Source organism: Oncorhynchus nerka, linkage group LG10 (assembly GCF_034236695.1).
Source record: "Oncorhynchus nerka isolate Pitt River linkage group LG10, Oner_Uvic_2.0, whole genome shotgun sequence".
NCBI classification, from domain to species: domain Eukaryota; kingdom Metazoa; phylum Chordata; class Actinopteri; order Salmoniformes; family Salmonidae; genus Oncorhynchus; species Oncorhynchus nerka.
The window spans coordinates 29,469,696-29,494,089 of NC_088405.1; the positions used below are offsets into that span (position 1 = coordinate 29,469,696).

Consider the following 24,394-nt stretch of genomic DNA (forward strand, 5'->3'; position numbering starts at 1 on the left):
ATAGTGCCTTGCGGTCGGAGGCCGAGCAATTGCCGTACCAGGCAGTGATGCAACCGGTCAGGATGCTCTCGATGTTGCAGCTGTAGAACCTTTTGAGGATATCAGGACCCATGCCAAATCTTTTTTAGTTTCCAGAGGGGGAATAGGCTTTGTCGTGCCCTCTTCACGACTGTCTTCGTGTGTTTGGACCATTCTAGTTTGTTGAACAATATTCTCTGGTCTGATGAAATCAAGATTGAATTCTTTGGCCTGAATGCCAAGCGTTACGTCTGGAGGAAACCTGGCACCATCCCTACGGTGAAGCATGGTGGTGGCAGCATTATGCTGTGGGGGATGTTTTTCAGCGGTAGGGATTTGGAGACTAGCCACGATCGAGGCAAAGATGAACAGAGCAAAGTACATAGAGATCCTTGATGAAAACCTGCTCCAGAGTGCTCAGGACCTGAGACTGGGAGGAAGGTTAAACTTCCAACAGGATCACGACCCTAAGCATTCAACCAAGACAACGCAGGAGTGGTTTCGGGACAAGTCTTTGAATGTCCTTGAGGGGCCCAGCCAGGGCCTGGACATGAACCCAATCGAACATCTTTGGAGATACCTGAAAATAGCTGTGCAGCAACGCTCCCCATCCAACCTGACAGAGCTTGACAGGATCTACAGAGAAGAATGTAAGAAACTCCCCAAATAGAGGTGTGCCAAGCTTGTAGTGTCATACCCAAGAAGACTCGAGGCTGTAATCACTGCCAAAGGTGCTTCAACAAAGCACTGAGTAAAGGATCTGAATACTTATGTAAATGTGATGTTTCCATTTTTAATACATTTGCAAACATTTCTAACAACCTGTTTTTGCTTTGTCATTATGGGGTATTGTGTGTAGATTTATGAGGAAAAAAACGATTTAATGCAGTTTAGAATAAGGTTGTAACGTAACAACATGAGGAAAAAGTCAAGGGGTCTGAATACATTCCTAATGCACTGTACGTCAGTGAAGACCATCTCTTCCCATAAAAGACACCCTATTTCTCTCTATACTCAACCAAGGGCCTCCAACATATACTCTCTGAATACAACCTCATTAATACTAGACTAGTTGTTCTCTGGCTTACTACTTAGCTACGTCAACCGTGGTGGTTGACTAGCTAGGCTAGTTAGGTTGCTAGCCTAGCTAGCAGGCAAACATAACTAACTTTAGCTGGCTGGCTGGCTATGATAACTGCATGTGCCGGTGACATTATTTGATAATTTGATAGCATTATGTATTTCCAAAATGTTAGTTTATTTTTAACGTAGTGGTAAACTAGGTGTTGAAAGCAACTGGCTGACTCACGCAGTGCTAACGTAACGTTAGCAGGCTCGTAGAGATAACGTTAGCAGGCTCGTAGAGATAACGTTAGCAGGCTCGTAGAGATAACGCTGGCAGGCTAGTTTGCTAGCAACCTTGCAAGCTGATTTGTAACAATAAATTCATAAATTATTTGCTTGTAAATTGGCTGAAAATTGAAATCAGTAGTCATGAGTGCAAAAGTTATACATTAAAAGCTTTTTCTGGTGGAGTTTACATTATAGGGAATAGGCTGGCTTTCTGGGTCTTCCCTATTACGTCCCACACGACAATGTTTTTTCTGCTATGACTCCGGCATTCTGACCAGTTTTATGTAATAACTCAAAAAATAGAAAAGTGAGGTGTATTTTTGCATTGGGACATTCTAATGCAAATCCATATGTTACATGTCATTAGGTTTATGCTACCTACCCTTTAAGGAAAGTGATTCTGCCTTTTTGGTCTTCGGCCTATACCAAGGACGGGGATTTTGAGTTTCTTATGTTTCATTATGATTACACCCTTAGTTTTGTTTGGGGCTGATGAAAAAGCAGCCAGTTTGTACAAATGATTCTCTTTTCTATGTGTGTCCTTTTGGAGTAGGTGTGATTATTGGAACACTGCTATATCAATATGGTTCTTTCTAGAATATCAAGACAGCTGGAACGCTTGATAGGAATATTAAGGCCTTTCAAACTCCATGAGAGAATAGCTGGTGTTGCCATAGTTTTTCTAAAATTCAATTGTTATCTTTAGAGTTGATAAGCCCATGGATGTTAAATAAAAAGCAGGACCCACAGGGAAATCTACCCATTGGTTGCTCCACACCCAGAAGACCATCTCTATAAATCCCCCCCCCCCCCCCCCTTCCTAGCCCCCAGCCGTCTCTCCCTGGTTCCCCCTGCCAGGCACTATAAATACTGGGGTGTAGCATAACAGTGAGTGACAGCCGTACATAAGAAATCTCTTAAGCAGCATATTTTTGGTCTTAAGGTATACAAAAATTGAATAATAACGACAGTAAAACAAAATAAGTAACCAATTCAGACCTTAACAAGTAAGTTAGCAGACTTGAAGAGTACGGGTGGGTAGTGAAGAAAAAAGTTAAACGAAAAAGATATGACATATGTACGCCTAAATGCCTAAACAGTCAAAAATAGGAGCTGCAGGATCCATATATTGCCCATTGTTCATTAATTGGCATTGTGTCGTCACTATGTAAATGTCCTGGATCATAGTCAATATAATTATAAGTTCAATGCTCAGCAAAAACAGTAATATTGTTCCTTGTACACAAACATGAGTTTGTAATCTCATCATTCTCTTATGCTGAGGGCAGCATCATAGCTACAAGCTCGGCTGCATGATTGTGAATAATGAGCCTGTGAACCACACATTGAATCTATGGGAATGATTTTCGATTGGTGGTCTTTTCCAGTTTTTCCACTTTGGTTGAATAGGTATCCACTTAAGCAATGAGCACTGTCAATTATTAATTTACCGGTTTTAATTGTAAATCGGGGGCAGAGGTAATCTCCTCACAAACAATATCTCGTATAGTAGCAGCTTTTTAAAATATATATTTTAAAAAATGGGGGGGTAGATCAGCTTTAATACTGCAGGTAGATTGTGGCTTCCATCAAAGTAATTGTCTGCATTATTTCCAATAACCAACATATTTTCTTGTGAATATACACTATCGTTCAAAAGTTTGGGGTCTAACTGGCAACTTCATTAAATAGTACCCAATAAACACCAATCTCAGCGTCAACAGTGAAGAGGGAAATCCACAATGCTGGCTTTCTAGGCAGAGTTCCTCTGCCCAGTGTCTGTGTTCTTTTGCCAATCTTAATCTTTTATTTTTGTTGGCCAGTCTGAGATATGTCTTTTTCTTTGCAACTCTGCCTAGAAGGCCAGCGTCCCGGAGTCGCCTCTCCACTGTTGACATTGAGACTGGTGTTTTGCGAGTACTATTTAATGAAGCTGCCAGTTGAGGACATATAAGGTGTCTGTTTCTCAAACTAGACACTATAATGTACTTGTCCTCTTACTCAGTTGTGCACCGGGGCCTCCCACTTTCTATTCTGGTTAGAGCCAGTTTGCGCAGTTCTGTGAAGGGAGTAGGTCACAGCGTTGTACGAGATCTTCAGTTTCTTGGCAATTTCTCGCATGGAATAGCCTTCATTTCTCAGAACAAGAATAGACTGACGAGTTTCAGAAGAAAAGTCTTTGTTTTTGGCCATTTTGAGGCTGTAATCGAACAAAGAAATTATGATGCTCCAGAATACTCAACTTGTCTAAAGAAGGACAGTTTTATTGCTCTTTTATTCAGAAAAACAGTTTTCATATGTGCTAACATAATTGCAAAAGGGTTTTATAATGATCAATTAGACTTTTAAAATGATAAACCTGGATTAGCTAACACAACGTGCCACTGGATCACAGGAGTGATGGTTGCTGATAATGGGCCTCTGTACGCCTACGTAGATATCCCATTAGAAATCAGCTGTTTCCAGCTACAATAGAAATGTACAACCTTAACAATGTCTACATTGTATTTCTGATCAAATTTATGTTATTTTAATGGACAAGGACATTTCTAATTGACCCCAAACCTTTGAACGGTGGTGTATATATATATTTTTTAAATACATTTTCCTTTATTTTCCCCTAACCCCACCACCCCTCCCCTAATTGGAGTAAACTAATGGACAACAATACTTCTACTTTAGGCTTCTACTTCAAGCTTATACATTTTACGGAAATATTATATTTGACAATAGTTACCTTTTGTTTGTTTTTAGTCCCAGCCTTCAGCTACCCTCAACCCCTCCCATCTATCTCTGAAGACCATCCAGTCCCAGCCTTCAGCTACCCTCAACCCCTCCCATCTATCTCTGAAGACCATCCAGTCACAGCCTTCAGCTACCCTCAACCCCTCCCATCTATCTCTGAAGACCATCCAGTCCCAGCCTTCAGCTACCCTCAACCCCTCCCATCTATCTCTGAAGACCATCCAGTCCCAGCCTTCAGCTACCCTCAACCCCTCCCATCTATCTCTGAAGACCATCCAGTCCCAGGCTTCAGCTACCCTCAACCCCTCCCATCTATCTCTGAAGACCATCCAGTCCCAGCCTTCAGCTACCCTCAACCCCTCCCATCTATCTCTGAAGACCATCCAATTTTGATTTATATTTGCCATATATTTTCCAACTGTGCTGTTTTGCAAAAGTTCTCAACCTGCAGTTGAAGTCAGAAGTTTACATACACCTGAGCCAAATAAATTTAAACTCAACTCTTGCACTTTTCGCACCAAAGTACGTTCATCTCTAGGAGACAGAACGTGTCTCCTTCCTGAGCGTTATGACGGCTGCGTGGTCCCATGGTGTTTCTACTTGCGTACTATTGTTTGTACAGATGAACGTGTCTCCTCTGAGCCTTCCCATGGTGTTTAGCGGGACAGATGAACGTGTCTCCTTCCTGAGCGTTATGACGGCTGCGTGGTCCCATGGTGTTTCTACTTGCGTACTATTGTTTGTACAGATGAACGTGTCTCCTTCCTGAGCGTTATGACGGCTGCGTGGTCCCATAGTGTTTATACTTGCGTACTATTGTTTGTACAGATGAGCGTGTCTCTTCCTGAGCGTTATGACGGCTGCGTGGTCCCATGGTGTTTCTACTTGCGTACTATTGTTTGTACAGATGAACGTGTCTCTTCCTGAGCGTTATGACGGCTGCGTGGTCCCATGGTGTTTCTACTTGCGTACTATTGTTTGTACAGATGAACGTGTCTCCTTCCTGAGCGTTATGACGGCTGCGTGGTCCCATAGTGTTTATACTTGCGTACTATTGTTTGTACAGATGAACGTGTCTCTTCCTGAGCGTTATGACGGGTGCGTGGTCCCATGGTGTTTATACTTGCGTACTATTGTTTGTACAGATGAGCGTGTCTCCTTCCTGAGCGGTATGACGGCTGTGTGGTCCCATGGTGTTTATACTTGCGTACTATTGTTTGTACAGATGAGCGTGTCTCCTTCCTGAGCGTTATGACGGCTGTGTGGTCCCATGGTGTTTATACTTGCGTACTATTGTTTGTACAGATGAGCGTGTTACCTTCTGGCGTTTGGACATTTCTCCCAAGGATGAATCAGACTTGTGGAGTTCTACAATTGTTTTGGCTGATTTATTTTGACATGATGTCAAGCAAAGAGGCACTGAGACTGAAGGTAGGCCTTGACAAACATCCACAGGTACACCTCCAATTGACTCAAATGATGTCAATTAGCCTATCAGAAGCTTCTAAAGCCATGACATAATTTTCTGGCATTTTCCAAGCTGTTAAAAGGCTCAGTCAACTTAGTATATGTAAACTTCTGACCAACTGGAATTGTGATCCAGTGAATTATAAGTAAAATAATCCATCTGTAAACAATTGTTGGAAAGATTACTTGGTTGAAAAACAAGTTTTAATGACTCCAACCTAAGTGTATGTAAACTTCCGACTTCAACTGCATACACATTTTATGGACACAGTATATTTTACATTAGTTATTTTATTTTCATTGACACACTTCAACTGCACTCTACCCCTCCCATTCTATTGGTTGCAAGGATTTTGTAGCATACATTGAAATTACATTGATGTTTTCTGTATCAGTTGGTAAACCATGCACCATGGTCTGGTGTTGAGAGCCGCCGTGTTCCCAGAGTTGAATTGGGGAGGAACAATTTCCAGCTGCTGGAGCGTCATAGACCTGCTACTTATTTCTAGTCACACAATGACTGTCCCACACCTAATAGGATGTTTAGTATTGACAAGTTTTAGGAAAAAAGTCCGTTAGTCATTATAATTTGCAAAAGAAAGCCACGAAAAGACCACAAGATTCAATGCATGCCACCGGATCCGGAAGGTCCGTATTTTATTGCAAATGTTTACAATTCTACATGTGAGGTTATAGTTGGACAAAACAAAAAAAGAACGATAATAAAACGTAACAAAAATAAATCCATCTGTTGAATCTGACGAGTTGATGCCGAATTCCTTACTATGAATGAGCCGATTGAGTTTTCATTAAACTTGCTTTAGAGATTTTAAGGAAAGACACCTTGTCTGACATTATAAGCATTCATCTCTACCATCTGTTATTCTTCAAGCCAAGCTACATAGCGTGTGAATAAGGTTCCTTGAAGTTAACCCTCTCATCCTTCCTACATGGCTAAATGGTCCATTTAAATGCAGGGACACCATTTTAGAAACAGATGACACGTGGATTCCACTAGTGATGTCATAGTTTCCGAGGAATGTCTATTGTGACAATAGCACAACTGTAGTACTTATCCGTTTGTCATATCTCCACCATTAAGCCAGTGTAGAGAAATATAACGAGTGCTGCTTATATCTGCCCACTTAGAAAATATACTGTACCACAGGCTATCTTAGCATCATCGAAGAACAAGAGTCAAAAGCAATAGCTCATTCAACAGTGGTATAGGCTACGTTTCACCAACCAAACATACGTTTCATCATTTCATTCCCAGTTTGATAAGTTGAAGAGTGGTAATAGTGGTACACACTCAGACATTAACCCTTGCCAGTACAGTAGGGTCAATCCTGAAACATGGGCTTCTATTGTAGTTATACTGAGTGGGACACAGTCACTAAAAACAGGAAATGACATAAGGTAACAGAATACCTGTTCATACAAAATTCATCACATTCATCATGTATTACACTCATTCATTCACTCAACACATTGTTCAGCTCCAGCTCTTTCTGACGAGGGTATACATGAAAGAATAACAGTTTTAAAAACGATGTAAAAGTGTAAAAATCACCTTTCAACATAAAAATACTGTTTGTTCCATTTTACATTTATCCCCAGACATTCTGATCAATATCCATAAATGCAGATACTTGATCGGAAAACAATACGACAAAACATGTAGAGAAACATAATGCCTTTAGTGTCTTATACACACACAGTGGTCTGGGAAAATAAGTGTGGAAAACCTCTTCTCCTGGTATGTAAAAGTGCCTCAGTTGGGCCAAAGTCAGTGGTCATAGGCCCGTCTGTAGTGTTCTTGGGTCAGTTTAAAATCCTTCATGTGGTTTGGTCTCAACGTTTCTTCACGTGATTGTTGGCCTCTCCTTGTACGGTCCTATTAAATAAAGCATGTGTGGACCCGCATCTCAATTGTTGCTCCATCTCAATCTTCCCCCATATTACTTCACAGATCAGAGCAGATGAAGGAGAGAAGATGAGGAGCGGTATTGGACCAATGAGATGCAGCCAGTGTCCATGCCTCCTGATATATTTACAGTTCAGGATTGACAGGGGGTCTAAGCCAGGCTTCTCTGTCTGGGCTTAATTCTTGGGTAAAGCTGTTGAGAAAGCAGACACACAAACACCTTATTAGATACATTGGAACACTAGCAACCAGTCAACATCTTAATGGAAAGTTATTCAGTAAAATGTTTAACTTGACGAAACGCAGTTCTGACACAGTGCGACTCACCCCCAGAAGGTTCCGAGGGATGTACCCCTCCGTGTCGCCCGTGCCCGCCCACCACCACTCGGTCTCGTCCTCGTCCTCTCGGCGGACGATGGTCATGCAGTCTCCCTCATGGAACGCCAGCTCATCAGAATTGTCATTGCTGTAGTCCCACAGGCCGTACACCACGCCCCTGTTCATGATGCCCATCTTCTCCTGCACACCTGGAGGAAAGAGGAGACCGGGTGTTAGCGGAGCAAGAACACGCACAGAAATATACACACAAATGCAGATGACACCTACAGGTGTGCATCCAAATACACCATCACTAGTACAGCATCATCAACAACCACACTGCCCACTGTCTCTTCAATGCAAAGAGAAACAGAGACTTTCCCCTGACATAGCACTCGAGGCTATTTGTACCAGTAGCTGTTGAACTACTGACCGTAGAGGAACTGGGAGCACTGGGTGTATCCCTCCTCCATCTCCTCACACTTATCCGCTGCCGTCTGCATGTCACTGTAGGTCATAGCAAACACCGCTGCTCCCGACTCCACCAGGAACTTACACACCTGCACGTTGTTACAGGAGGCCGCGCAGTGCAGCGGCGTCCTGAGAGAGAGAGGTAGAAAGAGAAAGGAAGAAAAAACAAAGCATTGCATTCAAAAAATGTACGTGTCAGACTCCCTCGCTGGCTTGTGTTAAGAGTCAGAATCAGAGCTGTTGGTAGCATCCACTCACCAGCCATCGCTGTCGGCTGCGTTGACGTTGACACCAAACTGGACCAGGAACTTGACGATCTCTGTGTGTCCGGCACAGACTGCGTTGTGGAGGGCTGTGATCCCCTCATCATTAGGCAGACTAGGGTCCTCCACCTGAGACAGGAGAGAGAGGTGGATCTTTACAACTCACTTCACAAACACACATTATTTTACACAATACACACTCGGTACAAATTATCATCAGCTAACAGCTAAGACTACAAAACGTTAAGACTAAACCTTTTCAGTACGATGGTTTACCAGCTACCATGCTAACCTGCCATTACACCCTTCACTACACACAAGCACTTGTAAACACTGTTCCTCTGTGAAAACCTTTAAAAAACAAATAAAAATAACTTAGAGGTCCACTTCATGAGATATGATACGGTATTCACTACAGTGTCTATACATCCAGAAATGTTACCTCGTAGATGATCCTCTGGACCAGATCAAACTCTCCCTCCAGAGAGGAGTCCAGGAGCAGAGCCAGGGGGTTAAACTTCACCCTCATGCTGTGGTCGATCCTCTCGGAGCCGGTCTTACGCAGGTTGGTCCTCTTCCCCTAGTACAGACACACGGAGATGAGTACACTTTTTACACAACGTCACACCTAGGTGATATCACACAGCCAAGATGACACGCTCTCACGAGGAAGTGTCTGAGGGTGTTCGCTAGTGCTCTGTCTGGATGGATTTGATTTGTGCACGTCTGTGTGTGTCGCATAAAACAATCTACTCGCTGTTCATATAAATGGGTTCCAATCCACTAAATATTAAGAAACTGGATGCAATGCATAAACGATTGGAATGAACATCCAGAGTATCTTTGGAATGAATAACAGTATCTACTCAAGACTGAAGGGACCTGTTCCCTCTGCAACTAGACCAATACTGACCTGACTAACAGAGCCAAACCAGTCATGAAACAAACGGAAGTTTTCCTAAACATCCAGATTATTACACAACCAGATGATAAGCTATTACTGGCCACATGAAAGAAAGGGCCCTTTTTGGGGTCTTAACAGCTGTCCATTGGGTTTAGCGGCAGAGTGCAAGGACTGGGTCAGACCACTCATCAACACTCCAAAGGGTAGGACCCCACTGACAAACCTGCCTGTGTGGGATCAACAATGGAATGCAGCTTGTTGTTTACTTACAGGGCAGAAAATAACCAAAGCTCATTTCAATGTCAGCTTTGGACGAGGGAATGTGAATGCTTACTGAAATGCAGCCATTTTAGGTCAGATTAGGACATAATGAACAGGTTCCACTTTCTACAAAACTTGATCAGGATTACTGTGCTTATATAACCTGTGAGAGGGTGGAGGGTAGCTCGCCAGGGTGAGATGAGGTCAACGGAGGTGAACATGTACTGTACAACCTGAACAGTCAGGACAACCATGAGAAACAACAAGTGAGGCACATAGAGTACTGTAGAGTAAAGTACAGTTGGCTATTGTTAATATGGCTTAGGACTGTGATGTTAAAGGTATTTGCAGCAAGTAGAATGGTTGTGTCTGATTGTGGGCTGGTGTTTATGGGTGTCATGGAAGGTACTTAAAATGAGGTTCCTTACCGGTGGCAATGTGACCTGTCCTGTGACCTCCGGTGCCTGCATGCTGAAGGTGTCCTCCCCCAGGATCTCCTGCTCAGCCCCGCTGGGGTAAGGTGGTGGAGGGTAGGGGGGGAATTCTTCCATGAAACTCTCTGGAGGAGGTTGCAGGCTGGGTGGGCTGGGCTCCTCCATGCCTGCAGCAGCAGGGGGCGGTGGGGGGAACCGCGGCTGGTCAGGTCGAGGGGCAGGGTGGGGTGGATGGGGAGGGGGCGTGAACTCCTCTCTGTCTCCCTCTGGGATGGCTGGTGGGGTAGTCTGTTCTGCTGGGGGTGGGAGGTGGTGGTTAGGGGTGGGAGGAGGGACGTCACGCACCTCCAGTTTCACACTTCCCGGTTGGCTGCTCTCCCCAACAATCTGGGCACCTGGAACACAAGGCAACGCCCCTCCCGCATCCTTTACAGCCTCGGGTGTGGTGGGCGTGGTGAGGATGGTCTCCATGGCAGCCAGCGTGGTCTTCTGATAAAGCAGCTTCTGGATGTTGGGCCCTGCGGGGCCCTCGGGCTCTGTGATGGAGCTGCGTTTCTTCAGGGGCCGTGGAGCGTTGTACAGCTTCTTCCTGAGGGCCTCCAGGTCCCCGTCACTCTGATGGCGGTAGGGGTTGGAGATGAAGGGCAGCAGCTTGGTGGGGCTGAGGGGACGGGGGGTGCGCTCTGTCTCCCCCTGCTGGCCCTCGGTGGGGGGCCCTGTTGTGCCCCGTGGTCCACCTCTGAGGGCTGGTCTGGGGAGTGCCGCTGCTCGCTGTATGGGTTCTCTGGTTGCTGGGGGCCACCACCGGAGATCACAGGCTTACCGTACACTACACACAGAGAATAGGTCAGACTTTAAAGTGGTCTTTGAAGATACCATCAACTAGACAACCTATTTTCCTGCTGGTACACAACAACACTCCAGGACAAGGATTGGCGAAAATATAACGTTTCAATCTATTGTTGTTGAGGCAGGCAACACACAGCTTAGAATGTTTATAGTGGGAGTAGCCTACGTGAGGATGTGTGTTTGAGGATCAGAGCTGTAACAGAAGGTGGTTCTCCTGACTGCATGGCTAAGCACTGGTGTGTCACCATTCGTCAGCCAGGTCAGGTTGGTGGATTTGACTTGAGGGAGATCCACAGGGCAGGGATGACACGTGCACCCTGGCCTTATGGACTTCTTAGTGAAGTCTCCAAGTACACTAAATACCTCACTTTTACAAATTAGGACACAGCCACTGTCAGAAAGACCCAAGAGCTTCTTCTGATCATGTGACCTGACCAGGAAATACTCTAGGTTCTTGTTATATCCTATACGTATATCATCTTATCAGAACTAGGACCACACATTTTTCCTGGCCACTGGAGACTCCAGAGAGTTCATGTCCTCTGCTTCACTTTAGTCAGACATATCTGCGTATGTGCAACCCGTTAACACTAACAGGGTGACGAGGAGGATTGCTTTAATGATTCATTTATCGGTTGCCATGCCTCAGGGATTATTATCTTTAATTAGATTCACTAACTGCAGCTTGTTCTGAGTCAGGACCCTCTCCGCTGGCTAAATGAATCACTGTACTCTCCTAGGTACATAGCATAGGACTGACGTCAGCCTGCTTTAAAGTCTCTGTTAGGAGTTAATCTACCAGTCAGTGTAGAACAAAGAAAATAACAAGAGCAGACAACACTGTTTCTAGTACACTGGTGTTCAGTGAAATGCTTTGGAGCCATGGTTCACATACCGGCCTTGATTGGCAAAGTCACATTGCGAAATCAATCCTCTTCATTCATTCTTTAGAGAAATAGACAAATGTCTCCAGACAGACGGTAGTCCAGATACAGTCAACAGGAAATGAAGAGGAACCAGAAGGTAGTCTTACCACTGACAAATCCGTTGCCTCGGCTCTGGCTCCTGTTGAGAGACCCCTGTATGGCCGGTGGGTAGGGCTTGCCTGGGGTGGGCTGCTGAGTGTACATGGAGTAGATGGAGCTGGCTGCCAGGGTCTGGGGCTTGCTCAGGTCCTTAGGCAGCTCTGGTGTGAAGGGTCTTATGGTGGCTGCCAGAGGGGGGTCCTGCTTGGAGGGCAGGGGCAGGGTCTGGCTCTGGGATGGGGGCAGTGGGACGCGGGCCTTGGCCGCCTCCTGTGGGTGCTGTTGCTGGCTGGGGGGCTTGGCCTTGGGGAAGGTACCGGTGTTGAGGCCTGGCTTGCCATAGGGGGCGCAACTGGGGGCTTTCGGTTTGCTGGCGACGGGTGGGGGCACCTTGACTGCAGCTTTAGGAGCAGACTGGAGAAAGGAGTAGACAGAGGAGCTGGTTAGATGACAGATAGGTACACACACACACACACACACACACACACACACACACACACACACACACACACACACGATGTCAAGAGCTAATGTTCATGATAATTACATTACAGTTAACCCATTACAATAGAACGTATCATTTAACCCCATTACTCACAGGCTTCCACTCAAAGTTCTGCATGGAAGACCCCATTGGGGATCAAATGTCCTGTTGAAGGTGTACTGTGTACATGTGTTTGTATGGTAGGTACATACAGTGCCTTCGTAAAGTATTCAGACCCCTTTAATTTTTCCACATTGTTACGTTAGCCTGATTCTAAAATTGATTGAATTGTTTTCCCCCCTCAATCTACACATAATACCAGATAATGCCAAGGCAAAAACAGTTTGAAATGTTTGCTAATTTATATATATATATATATATAGAAAATAAATATCACATTTACATACGTTTTCCGACCCTTTACTCAGTACTTTGTTGAAGCACCTTTGGAAGTTATTACAGCATGGAGTCTTCTTGGGTATGACGCTACATGCTTGCCACACCTGTATTTGGCGAGTTTCTCCCATTCTTCTCTGCAGATCCTCTCAAGCTCTGTCGGGTTGGATGGGAAGCGTTGCTGCACAGCTATTTTCAGGTCTCTACAGAGATGTTCGATCAGGATCAAGTCCGGGCTCTTATTCAAGGACATTCAGAGACTTGTCCCAAAGTCACTCCTGCGTTGTCTTGGCTGTGTGCATAGGGTCGTTGTCCTGTTGGAAGGTGAACCGTCGCCCGAGTCTGAGGACCTGAGCACTCTGGAGCAGGTTTTCATCAAGGATCTCTGTACTTTGCACTGTTCATCTTAGTCTCCCAGTCCCTGCCGCTGAAAAACATCCCCACATCATGATGATGATGCAGCCACCACTATGCTTCACCGTAGGGATGGTGCCAGGTTTCCTCCAGGCGAGATGCTTGAGATTCAGGCCAAAGAGTTCAATCTTGGTTTCATCAGACTAGAGAATCTTGTTTCTCAATCTTGTTTCTCATGCCTTTTGGCAAACTCCAAGCGGGCGGTCATGTGCCTTTTTACTGAGGGTTGACTTCCGTCTGGCCACTATACCGTGAAGGCCTGATTGGTGGAGTGCTGCAGAAATGGTTGGCCTTCTGAAAGGTTCTCCCATCTCCGCAGAGGAACTCTAGAGCTATGTCAGAGTGAACATGGGGTTCTTGGTCACCCCCCTGACCAAGGCCTTTCTCCCCGATTGCTCAGTTTGGCCAGGCAGCCAGCACTAGGAAGAGACTTGGTGGTTCCAAACTTCTTCCATTTAAGAATGATGGAGGCCACTGTGTTCTTGGGGATCTTCAATGCTGCAGACATTGTTTGGTACCATTCCCCAGATCTCTGCCTCGGCACAATCCTGTCTCAGCGCTCCAAGGACAATTCCTTCAACATCATGGCTTGGCTTTTGCTCCAACATGCACTGTCGACTGTGGGACCTTATATAGACAGGTGTGGGCCTTTCCAAAACATGTCCAATCAATTGAATTTACCACAGGTGGACTCCAATCAAGTTGTAGAAACATCTCAAGGATGATCAATGGAAACAGGATGCACTTGAGCTCAATTTCGAGTCTCATAGCAAAGGGTCTGAATACTAATGTAAATAAGGTCTGTTTTTTAATGTTAATACATTTTACATTTGCAAAAAATTATCGCTTTGTCATTAAGGGGTGTTGTGTGTAGATTGCTGAGGATTATTTTATTTCTATTTAATCCATTTTAGAATAAGGCTGTAACGTAACAAAATATGAAACAAGACAAGGGGTCTGAATACTTTCCAAATGCACTGTATGCGTGTGCATTGGAGAAACTACTCTAAGCTGCTGGTAGGAAGGTCGGCAGGTATTGGATTCAGTTCAATTGAAGTTCACGTTTTCAACTTCCTGGACACCAGTTATTTTGGGTCCGCAGTAAAAGCAGCAAAGCGACCATTTTGGTTCAGTTGCACTGTTCTTACCTGGGCGTCTCTGACCAGGTCGTCACTGCTCTGGTTCTTGCGGAGGGAGGAGGCGGGCACCTCAGTGGGCTCAAACATGGAGAACGGACGCACCCGCCGGTCCCTCTTCATGCTCTCCGTCTCACCTACACACAACACCACCGCAGGTGTTACCATAACATAACAACTAGACACAAACAGGGAAAACAATGGCACAACCCTATCTGGACTGTGTATCTAATTCAAAGATAGCCATGTTTGTGTGGACAGGCGGATATGATTTGGCCACTACATACCTAGTCATTGTGTGGTCGAGTCTTGGAGTAACATTTATGTGTGGTTGGGCTGAGGTGGTGGTTACCTTGCTCTGTGTTAGCGCTGGAGTCAGAGGTCATTCTGGGCAGTATGGAGGATGACCCATGACTACTACTGTTGGACTCTGGTCCAGAAGTGCCCCACTCTGCCAGCTTACCTGAGAGAGGGGGTGGGGGTGGGTGTGGTAAGGGAGTTGTGGTTTAAGGGGTGTTTTCTAACAATACTTTCAATTCAAACCAATGGTAAGTCAAATATGTTTAGACAAGTTCTGGCCGAAGCTGGGCTATAATATACAGGAAAACCCCTGTGACTGGGACTTCCCTTTCCTCCGGAAAATGAAGACCGTACAGTAGGGTTTCCTAAACTCGATCCTGTGTCTCCCCTTGGGTGCACGTTTTGGTTTGTTGCCGTTGCATTACACAGCTGATTCAAATAGCAAAGTCGTCGGCAAGCTTTCATTATTTGAATCCACCGTGTCGTGCCGGGGAAAAAAACAAAACGTGCACTGCAGTACAGGAGGGCAAAAACCAAAACGTGCACTGCAGTACAGGAGGGCAAAACGTGCACTGCAGTACAGGAGGGCAAAAACCAAAACGTGCACTGCAGTACAGGAGGGCAAAAACCAAAACGTGCACTGCAGTGCAGGAGGGCAAAAACCAAAACGTGCACTGCAGTACAGGAGGGCAAAACGTGCACTGCAGTACAGGAGGGCAAAACGTGCACTGCAGTACAGGAGTGCAAAATGTGGTAGATCTAGTTCTTCCTATCTTCCACATCTCCTCAATAACTGATTTAGAGCTGACTGGGCCAGTCTGAAACCACATGGCTGTCAGACCGTCAGTTCTGCTGGAGGTAATGTGTTTGTTCCAACTGACCCAGTTAGAGACGCAGAGGAATCCAGCGTGGAAAGAAAATGGGAACGGGCACAGTTTAATTCAACAAACAGGCAGTATCGCCTCACAGCAACACAAACAGAGATCTGGCAGAAAAAGAGATGACAATGAAAACATTAAATAAGAATGTATTTTTGTGTTCTCCCACAACAAACATACCCATGCGCACACACACACTCTCTCCCTCTCTCTAACATGCACACACAACTAAGCCCATATTGCATCCACTGAAAGGGTAACACACATCAAGCTGACACACACACACACACACACACACACACAGAGAGAGCACATACACACAGAGCACAGCACAACACCAGAGGGAGTGTGTACCTTTTCTCTTAGCCCGCAAGTCTTTCAGAGGCTTAAGCAGGAACATGGCTTCTAAAATAAACAAAAACGCAAACAAGACAGAAAAGGTAGGAGCCTTAGATATCCAGAGGTCCGGTCCGTTACAGGCCCAAGCAGGGGGCCCAGTGTGGGCATGGTGAGGGGTGCAGATGGCCTGGCTGGATCTGGGACCAGGCAGGGACCCTCCCCGTCAGTCTACAACTCGATGGAGAAGAGCTCTGGAGGGGTTTGGACAGGCTGCAGATTCCCCTCTTCCCTTTCCAATCGGTCCCCCTCTTCTTTCCCACTGCATATTGGCTCATCACGCAGAAGTGATCGCAGGCAACATCACAGCAGACTAGGGAAAATCTGGTACTTTAACTCCTACGTTTCCCTGGCTTCCAATGGAGACTACGTGTAAAGGAAAAGATGGACCGAAGAGGAAAAAAGGAGGATAGATCAAAAGGGAAGGAGGTCCCTTGTGGTGCTGTGTTTAGCAGTTGAAATCACCAGCTTTGGTGTCATATCATTGATTTTTAATGTCACCCCCTCTCCCTCTTTCACACACTCCTACTGGGGGAGTTATTTTAGGCAGACTGAACGAGTGAGTGAACAAGTGCGTGAGTAGAGAATAATAACAGGCCAGCGTCTGTGCATGGCCTTTCACTGGTTGTGTGTGTGTGTGTGTGTGTGTGTGTTGTATTTATGCAATCTGACTGAATCAAAGCCCGTAGTATAAGCGTTTTAGCGGCGTTCCCTCGTGACAGTGAAGAGAACATTTAGTTTTAAAGTTCATTTCCTGCAATTCTACTCATGTTGCCTTGAGGCGGAGAGACACATTTCTGCCATTTTTTATATGATAACTGATGATCAATGGGCCCCACACCGGTAACTATAAGTTTAGATAGCTGGCCAGCTAGACTAACTTACCAATAAATAAATAGCTGGCATGGGCTAATTGAGTGACTGCATATGAACAACCAAATTTTAATATTGCACCTTGTGTATTATTTAATCTAACGCTCAACATTAAATTGAGACCCCAGCTGAGTTCCTATACGTACAGTATATACAGTACTAGTCAAAAATGTACACCTACTCATTCAAGGGTTTTTATTTATTTGGACTATTTTCTACATTGTAGTATAATAGTGACGACATCAAAACTATGAAATAACACCTGGAATCATGTAGATTTCCCCCTCGGAATCACCCCCCCAAAGAAAAGTGTTAAACAAGTCAAAATACATTTTATATTTGACATTCTTCAAAGTAGCCACCCTTTGCCTTGATGACAGCTTTATACACTCTTGGCATTCTCTCAACCAGCTTCATGAGGTATTCACCTGGAATGCATTTCAATTAACAGGTGTGCCTTGTTAAAAGCTCATTTGTGGAATTTCTTTCCATCTTAATGCGTTTGATCAGTCAGTTGTGTTGTGACAAGGTAGGGTTGGTAAACAGAAGATAGCCCTATTTGGTAAAATACCAGGTCAATATTATGTCAAGAACAGCTCAAATAAGCAAAGATAAACGACAGTCCATCATTACTTTAAGACATGAAGGTCAGTCAATACAGAAAATTAAGAACTTTTATTCAAGTAGAGTTGCAAAAACCATAAAGCGCTATGATGAAACTGGCTCTCATGAGGACTGTCATAGGAAAGGAAGACCAAGAGTTACCGCTGCCTCAGAGGAAAAGCTTTTAGTTACCAGCCTCGTAAATTTCTGCCCAAATAAATGCTTCACAGAGTTCAAGTAACAGACATCTCAACATACACTGTTCAGAGGAGACTGTGTGAATCAGGCCTTCATGGTCAAATTGCTGCAAAAGAAACCACTACTAAAGGACACCAATAATAAGAAGAGACTTGCTTGGGCCAAGAAACACGAGCAACAGACATTAGACTGGTGGAAATCTGTCCTTTGGTCTGATGAGTCCAAATGTGAGATTTTGTGTTCCAATCTCTGTCTTTTTGTGAGACGCAGAGCAGGTGAAGGAATGATCTCGCGTGTGTGGTTCCCACCGTGAAGCATGGAGGAGGAGGTGTGATGGTGCTTTGCTGGCGACACATGATTTACTTCGAATTCAAGATACACTTAACCAGCATGGCTACCACAGCATTCTGCAGCAATACGCATCCCATCTGGTTTGCACTTATTGGGACTATCATTTGTTTTTCAACAGGACAATGTCCCAACACATCTCCAGGCTGTGTGAGGGCTATTTGACAAATAGGGAAAGTGTTGGAGTGCTGCATCAGATGACCTGGCCTCCACAATCACCTGACCTCAACCCAATTGAGATGGTTTGGGATGAGTTGCACCGCAGAGTGAAGGAAAAGCAGCCAACAAGTGCCCAGCAAGTGCTCAGAGTGAAGGAAAAGCAGCCAACAAGTGCTCAGCATATGTGGGAACTCCTTCAAGACTGTTGGGAAAGCATTCCAGTTGAAGCTAGTTGAGAGAAGGCCAAGAACTGAAAAGTTGTCATCAAGGCAAAGGGTGGCTACTTCGAAGAATCTCAAATAGAGTATATTTAGATTTATTTAACACTTTTTTGCTTACTACATGATTCAATATGTGTTATTTCATAGTTTTGATGTCTTCATTATTATTCTACAATGTAGAAAATTGCAAAATAAAGAAAAACCCTGGAATGAGTAGGTGTGTGCAAACTTTTGACTGGTACTGTTTAAAGCCAAGTTATCGTTTCTCATTGTGTATTTATTCCTTGTGTTTTTATTTTTCTCATATTTTTAAAAAATCAATCTCTGGGAAATATGCGTAAGTACGCATTTCACTGTTAGTCTACACCTGTTGTTTACGAAGCATGTGATAAAGGGCAAAATTATCATTCTACCTCAAGGCAAACTGCATGATACCCCCTCTGGTGGAAAAAATATGTTATTACAGAATGAAATGAACACTAATGTACAGTAGATTAGGTAAATTGATAGTAGCTATGTTACCAAACTGAAGAGGATACCACTGAGCTTTCCCTGGTTCAACCTCTGACTGCACAATGACACAGCAACATGAGGGCTGGAATTCCACCCTGGCAAAGTTAAGTCTCCATTGAGTGGAGGAAAAACACAGCAACAGCCTCATGGCTGATTCAATCGCAGCACAATATATGTGTCACGGCTGTCAAGAGACCTCATTAGCCTTTAACCACTTATTCAAGGTCAGGTATTTTTTCAACTCCTTTAATGTTTTAGGTTAAAATTAGCAGTAGGGTAAACTGATCCTAGATCTCTGGTTAGGGGCATTGGTAGAAGAAACAGTCCCACCAGAGGACACAGGCAGTAGGCTACCTTCTGAGCTTAGAGTCACGTCACAACCAGAGCCCGTCTGTACTAACAGGGGTATCCCAGAAACCTTGGCTCCTGCCGAGGGTGGGGAACTCAGTCACATGTCAAACCTCTCACAAGCTCGTCATCGTGACTTTGTTAATCACTCAACTGAGGTATAGAGTACCCACCATAGTTAAAAGAGACTGAGCAAAAGAGGTGAAGTGGAGACTTCAGCAGAGTAGTTGGCGGGCTCACTTTGCCCGGGCTAAGAGGGAAGAAGAGAGATGGGAAAGGTGAAAGGTCGAGGTCACCATCTCACCTGTGTTAGCTTTGTCCTGGGGTTCTGGGTGTGTAGGCAGGGTGGCGGTGCCATCGGGGTAGGCAGCAGGTTTGACCAGCAGCTCGTGTCTCACTGGGCCACGAGGCATGGTGGACGACTGGATGTAAGGGCCGACAGCCGCCACACGAGACGGACCCTGCTGCTGACCCACCGGACCATCAGAGGGCAGCTAGAGGAGGCAAGAGAGGCGGAGGGAGAGGATGAATGGGAGAGAGTTAGACAGACAGTACAGAGTGAGACAAACACACAGATCAAGCTGGTTATGAGTGGGGGAGCATCAGAGGAAAATAATAACAGGGTCACTCACAGATTTACATTAACAGTGAAAAGTACAGCGCAAAGACCAAAATAATATATTTCTTATGCATCTCCCTCAGCTTAGTAGTAGATTAGACAGTTACTATAACTTCCATTTGCCACTAGTCCAAAATACAGTGGTTGACGTTATGGATGAAAATATGATAAAAGCTCATTTAAAGTTCACTCACTCCTTTTCACTTTATTCTTCACCCGATTTACTTAACCAAAGATCTCTTAATTTAATATGTGTACTTTACTGAATTTATACTTGGGATATCGCTTTTCAACAGTAAAACTTTATTTTTAAATAAATAAATATATATATATATATATATATATATATATATATTTATATGTACTTGTATGGGGATTTAACCCAGCGATTAAAAAAAATATATATTTTTTTTTAAATCGCTGGAGGAAATCTTTAAGGGAGTTAAACAATGTTGAAAAATACTCCACAACTACCCCACATAAAGCCTGATCAAGTCTAACGCTAAAACATTTGGACCAAACGAGCTCGATTTACTTTCTAACACGGCCAGAGCCTTTATCTGAAAGTTCTTCTGTTTCGGAAAAAATAACTTTAGCAGCTGTGTGAAACAAGGTCTTTACGCAACAGAGCAGATTAAATAAGTCAAGCCGTGCCCTTTAAAAACAGATCAAATCAACTCCGTTACTGGAAACAAAATGTGTGTGGGGGGGGTGCAGTAAATCCTATGCCTGTTGCTGCTCTGCCAAGTCATGCAGAAGAGATCAGTGTGTGTCTATGTCAGGTTCGGCTCTGTCATCAGTTACTGTACCTGCGGATGAGTGTCTTTAGTAGCCCTCTCCTTACCAGGGATGCCATTCTTGAGAAACAAAAACACAAAAGGCAACAGCAGTTTGAACACACTGGTAGCCAATCCCCATACAAGTACATAAGTCACTATTGATCAGTTCCTCCCATATGTTTAGACAGAGCAAGACGAGGTGATTCTAGGCTGGTATCTCTCAGGCTAGCCTTTCCAGACCAGTGTGGTTGAAACATGCCTGCCGGGTGACATCATCGTGATTCCAGGGAGACTGTCACTAAACCACCTCCTCAGCGAGTCCTGCTCTACTCAGCCTTCAGCTCCTCTGCTTCCACATGTTACACCTTCACCTCTTCAGCCATCTCCTTTCTTCATCTTAGCTCTTCCCTTCGTCAAACGAGAGAGGTAGACTTCTTCAATATTGGACGAAATCCTTATTCCATTTGTGACGTGTGGTTTTCATTTATATAAAAGGATTAAGTTGGATATTAAAGGAAGGATTCATTCCACAACTTTATTATTAATTCAGTGAGTTTTAGTGCTGCAGATCGTAGCGGGATCTCGTGGTATAGAATGCCTTTTGCTTAGTAGACACTTTCATTTGCTCATAAACAGCTAATACACAGCATTGCACGTTATGGCATTCTCTCTGCAAATATATTAACCAGGGAACATTGTGATCACAGTGGCATACACACATTAAAAGGAAATGTACAACATTTTCAAATTCCTATTAATCATCTCCAGCAACACCCCCAACATCAACATAAGTGAAAGTGGCTGGTGTCTATGTTTGAAGTCAAAAGGAAACAGGTAGATAAGTGTTTCAGATGACACCATACGGCGACACTTACGACAATCTGGTGGGCATCATGTGACTTTAACCAACTATGAGTAGTCAAAGCTTAGTAGCAGGTAGTCTAGTGGTTAGAGCGTTGGGCCGGTAACCGAAAGGTTGCTGGATCAAATCCCTGAGCCGACGAGGTAAAAACCTGTTGTTCTGCCCCTGAATAAGGCAGTTAACCCACTGTTCCTAGGCCGTCATCGTAAATGAGAATTTGTTCTTAACTGACTTGCCTAGTTAAATAAAAGGTTACTTTTTAAGTAGTTAGTTAAAAATCACATGATTACACTCCAGATGTCAAAAGTGTTTTGTGATGACATCATCCGGAAACAATTATACATTTTTTTTTTTTTTAAAACATCATCTGGTGAGCATCTTTTTGATAAAAAAAAAAATAGAAACCTGCCATTTTCACATAATATGTTGATGTTGGGGTGGTGCTGGAGATGAATATGAAGTAGAAGAATGTTGGATATGTCCCATTAAAATGATACAACTTGGATTAGTAAGCACAAATGGAGAGATGCATCTCAACTCCCCACATTAAGTTAGTTTCAAAATGAAAGAAACGGGTGTCAGAATCAATAAGACCACCAAATCACCAGGGATTGTCTATTCGTTTGACAGAGGTTTGGTTTATCTATTAAAATACCTCTGACCGAGAAAATATTTTGCCGACCACGTGAAATGATAATAAATCATAAATCATTCAGTAACAGTTTCAGTGCCAGAGCAAATCCTCCACAACCTCACCCACTCGAGTTTCCAATTTAAACACTCCTCACCCATAAATGTGGTTCTTGTCCACTTATAGCTACAGCACATCTCACATGTCCTGACAATTTCCTCACAAAATCTTTCAAAGACAGAACCCGAGTATTTTTTTACATAGTGCCATGGAAACCACAGAAGTCAAAAACAACTCAGAGGAAGAGGGGTAGAGGGATATCAGGCAGTGATGTCAGAGCTCAGGCCTGAAACCATCTCCTCTGGAATTCCTGTTTGCCTGCCTGTGCTCTAGTCTCCACTCCTCTCCTGGAGTTGTTTTGCCAAGCTGGGCTGAAGAGAGGGAGTGTTGAGTGTAAACTGAGATAGCAAATCAACTCTGTGACATCAACTCCTTCAACCCTGATCTTTGGGAGCCACCAGGTGTGCAGGCTGTTGCTCCAGACAGGTACTAAAATAACTGAATCAAGTGTTATAGTAGTGGGCTGGGGGGGAAATCTCCCCACTCTCCCCACGTCCCAGGGACCAGGATTGAAGAACGCTAAATAGACAGAGCAAGTGAACTGTGGAAGGAGAGATCAGAGGGTATTTCAGTCCTGTGAGACAGTGATTTGTTTGTCAGTGCAGAAAGGCAGTGAGAGACAGGGTTGAGGAGTCTTACTTTTTTGATAGGGGCCGGCTCTGAGGGCCAGGGCATCTGTGGCTTTCAGAGGTAAACAGAGATACAGTGTGTTTATACTCTCCAGCCCATAGGGGGCGCTCATGTTATCACTTTTGATTGGGTATGCGTCACTATGTAAATATTTACATTTCTTTGACCAAGTCTTGAGATGTCAAAGTAAGTGTTCTGTGTGTGTGTGTGTGTGTGTGTGTGTGTGTGTGTGTGTGTGTGTGTGTGTGTACACTCACCGGCAGGTTCTCTTTCTGCTGCAGAGCGGCCTTCTTCTTCCAGAGGCGGTCTCGGAGCTCACTGACGCGTTTGTCCATAGAGGCCACCTCCAGGTTGCGCTTGTTCAGACTGTCTCTCTGATGCTGCAGTTTGGCGTTCTGCTCCTGGTTCAGCTTGTTACGCAGCTAGAGGGGACAAGAGATGACATGCCAGACAGCTGAGCTAGGATGGAGGACAGGGTAGAGGACATATGAGGCTTTGAACTAGTTGTTCTGACGGCTCAGTTGATTAGTTAGGTCACGGTGGTAGGAATATTTAAGGGTTTGAGTCCCACACGAGCCACATGCTAAACGTATGTGATTTGAAAATACAGACATGGGTCAAATTGTACGCATATGTAAAATACTTTCAAACAATTGAGTTTTCCAGGTACAATGGAATTGTCAATAGTCCCAAAAGTGCAAACTCGAAGAAAACACACCTGCAGCTCCTTGTAGAGGTGGTCCAGCTCAGCCACAGAGCTCTGGTTGTCTTTGAAGCCGTCCATCTTGCCATTCTTGAGCATCTCCAGCTGTCTGTTGAGCTCTTCAACCTTGGACACAGCCACCACCAGCTCCCTCTGCTTCTGTTGGAATAGACCATTCATCTGCTCTATCTCCTCCACTACAGAGACAGAGACAGAGAGAGACAGAGAGAGAGACAGAGACAGAGACAGAGAGAGAGAGAGAGAGAGGATACACAGGTTAGAACCAATCAATTAGTCAGTCATCCAACACAAATCCACCAATCAATTAGTCAGTCGTCCAACACAAATCCACCAATCAATTAGTCAGTCGTCCAACACAAATCCACCAATCAATTAGTCAGTCGTCCAACACAAATCCACCAATCAATTCACCACTCAATCAATCGACCGAACAACCAATTCCTTTCCCTTTCATTGCAACACTGCGCTCACCCAGCTTGCCGTTGCTGAGGCGTTTCTGCTCCACGTGGCCCTTGAGGGCCCGGACCTTCTTGAGCCTGGTCTCCTGGTTCTCCACGTTCTCCCTGAGACGCCGCAGCTTCTCATGGTCCGATGCCTGCTGCTGCTGCTGCCTCTCCTCCTGCTGCTGCTGCCTCTCCTCCTGCTGCTTCAGGTAGTGCAGGCGCTGCTCCTAACGATGGAGAGAGGAGAGGGGTAGGGGAGAAAGAAGATGGGATGGTTACGGAGC

General features: G+C 44.6%; 1 protein-coding gene across 1 annotated transcript in view; it reads right to left on the reverse strand.

The window, feature by feature from the left end:
* Positions 1-6,204: 6,204 nt before the first annotated feature.
* The window catches only part of tp53bp2a (tumor protein p53 binding protein, 2a), a 51,613-nt gene continuing 33,423 nt past the window's right edge, over positions 6,205-24,394 (reverse strand). Inside the window, 16 exon segments of the mRNA XM_029669423.2 lie at positions 6,205-7,703; positions 7,838-8,037; positions 8,262-8,428; positions 8,558-8,691; positions 9,005-9,142; positions 10,156-10,871; positions 10,874-10,990; positions 12,044-12,449; positions 14,478-14,602; positions 14,818-14,928; positions 19,607-19,796; positions 20,731-20,778; positions 22,953-22,994; positions 23,201-23,365; positions 23,662-23,843; positions 24,139-24,337. Coding sequence (XP_029525283.2) covers positions 7,662-7,703; positions 7,838-8,037; positions 8,262-8,428; positions 8,558-8,691; positions 9,005-9,142; positions 10,156-10,871; positions 10,874-10,990; positions 12,044-12,449; positions 14,478-14,602; positions 14,818-14,928; positions 19,607-19,796; positions 20,731-20,778; positions 22,953-22,994; positions 23,201-23,365; positions 23,662-23,843; positions 24,139-24,337 — 2,982 coding nt within the window. The 3' untranslated portion in view covers positions 6,205-7,661.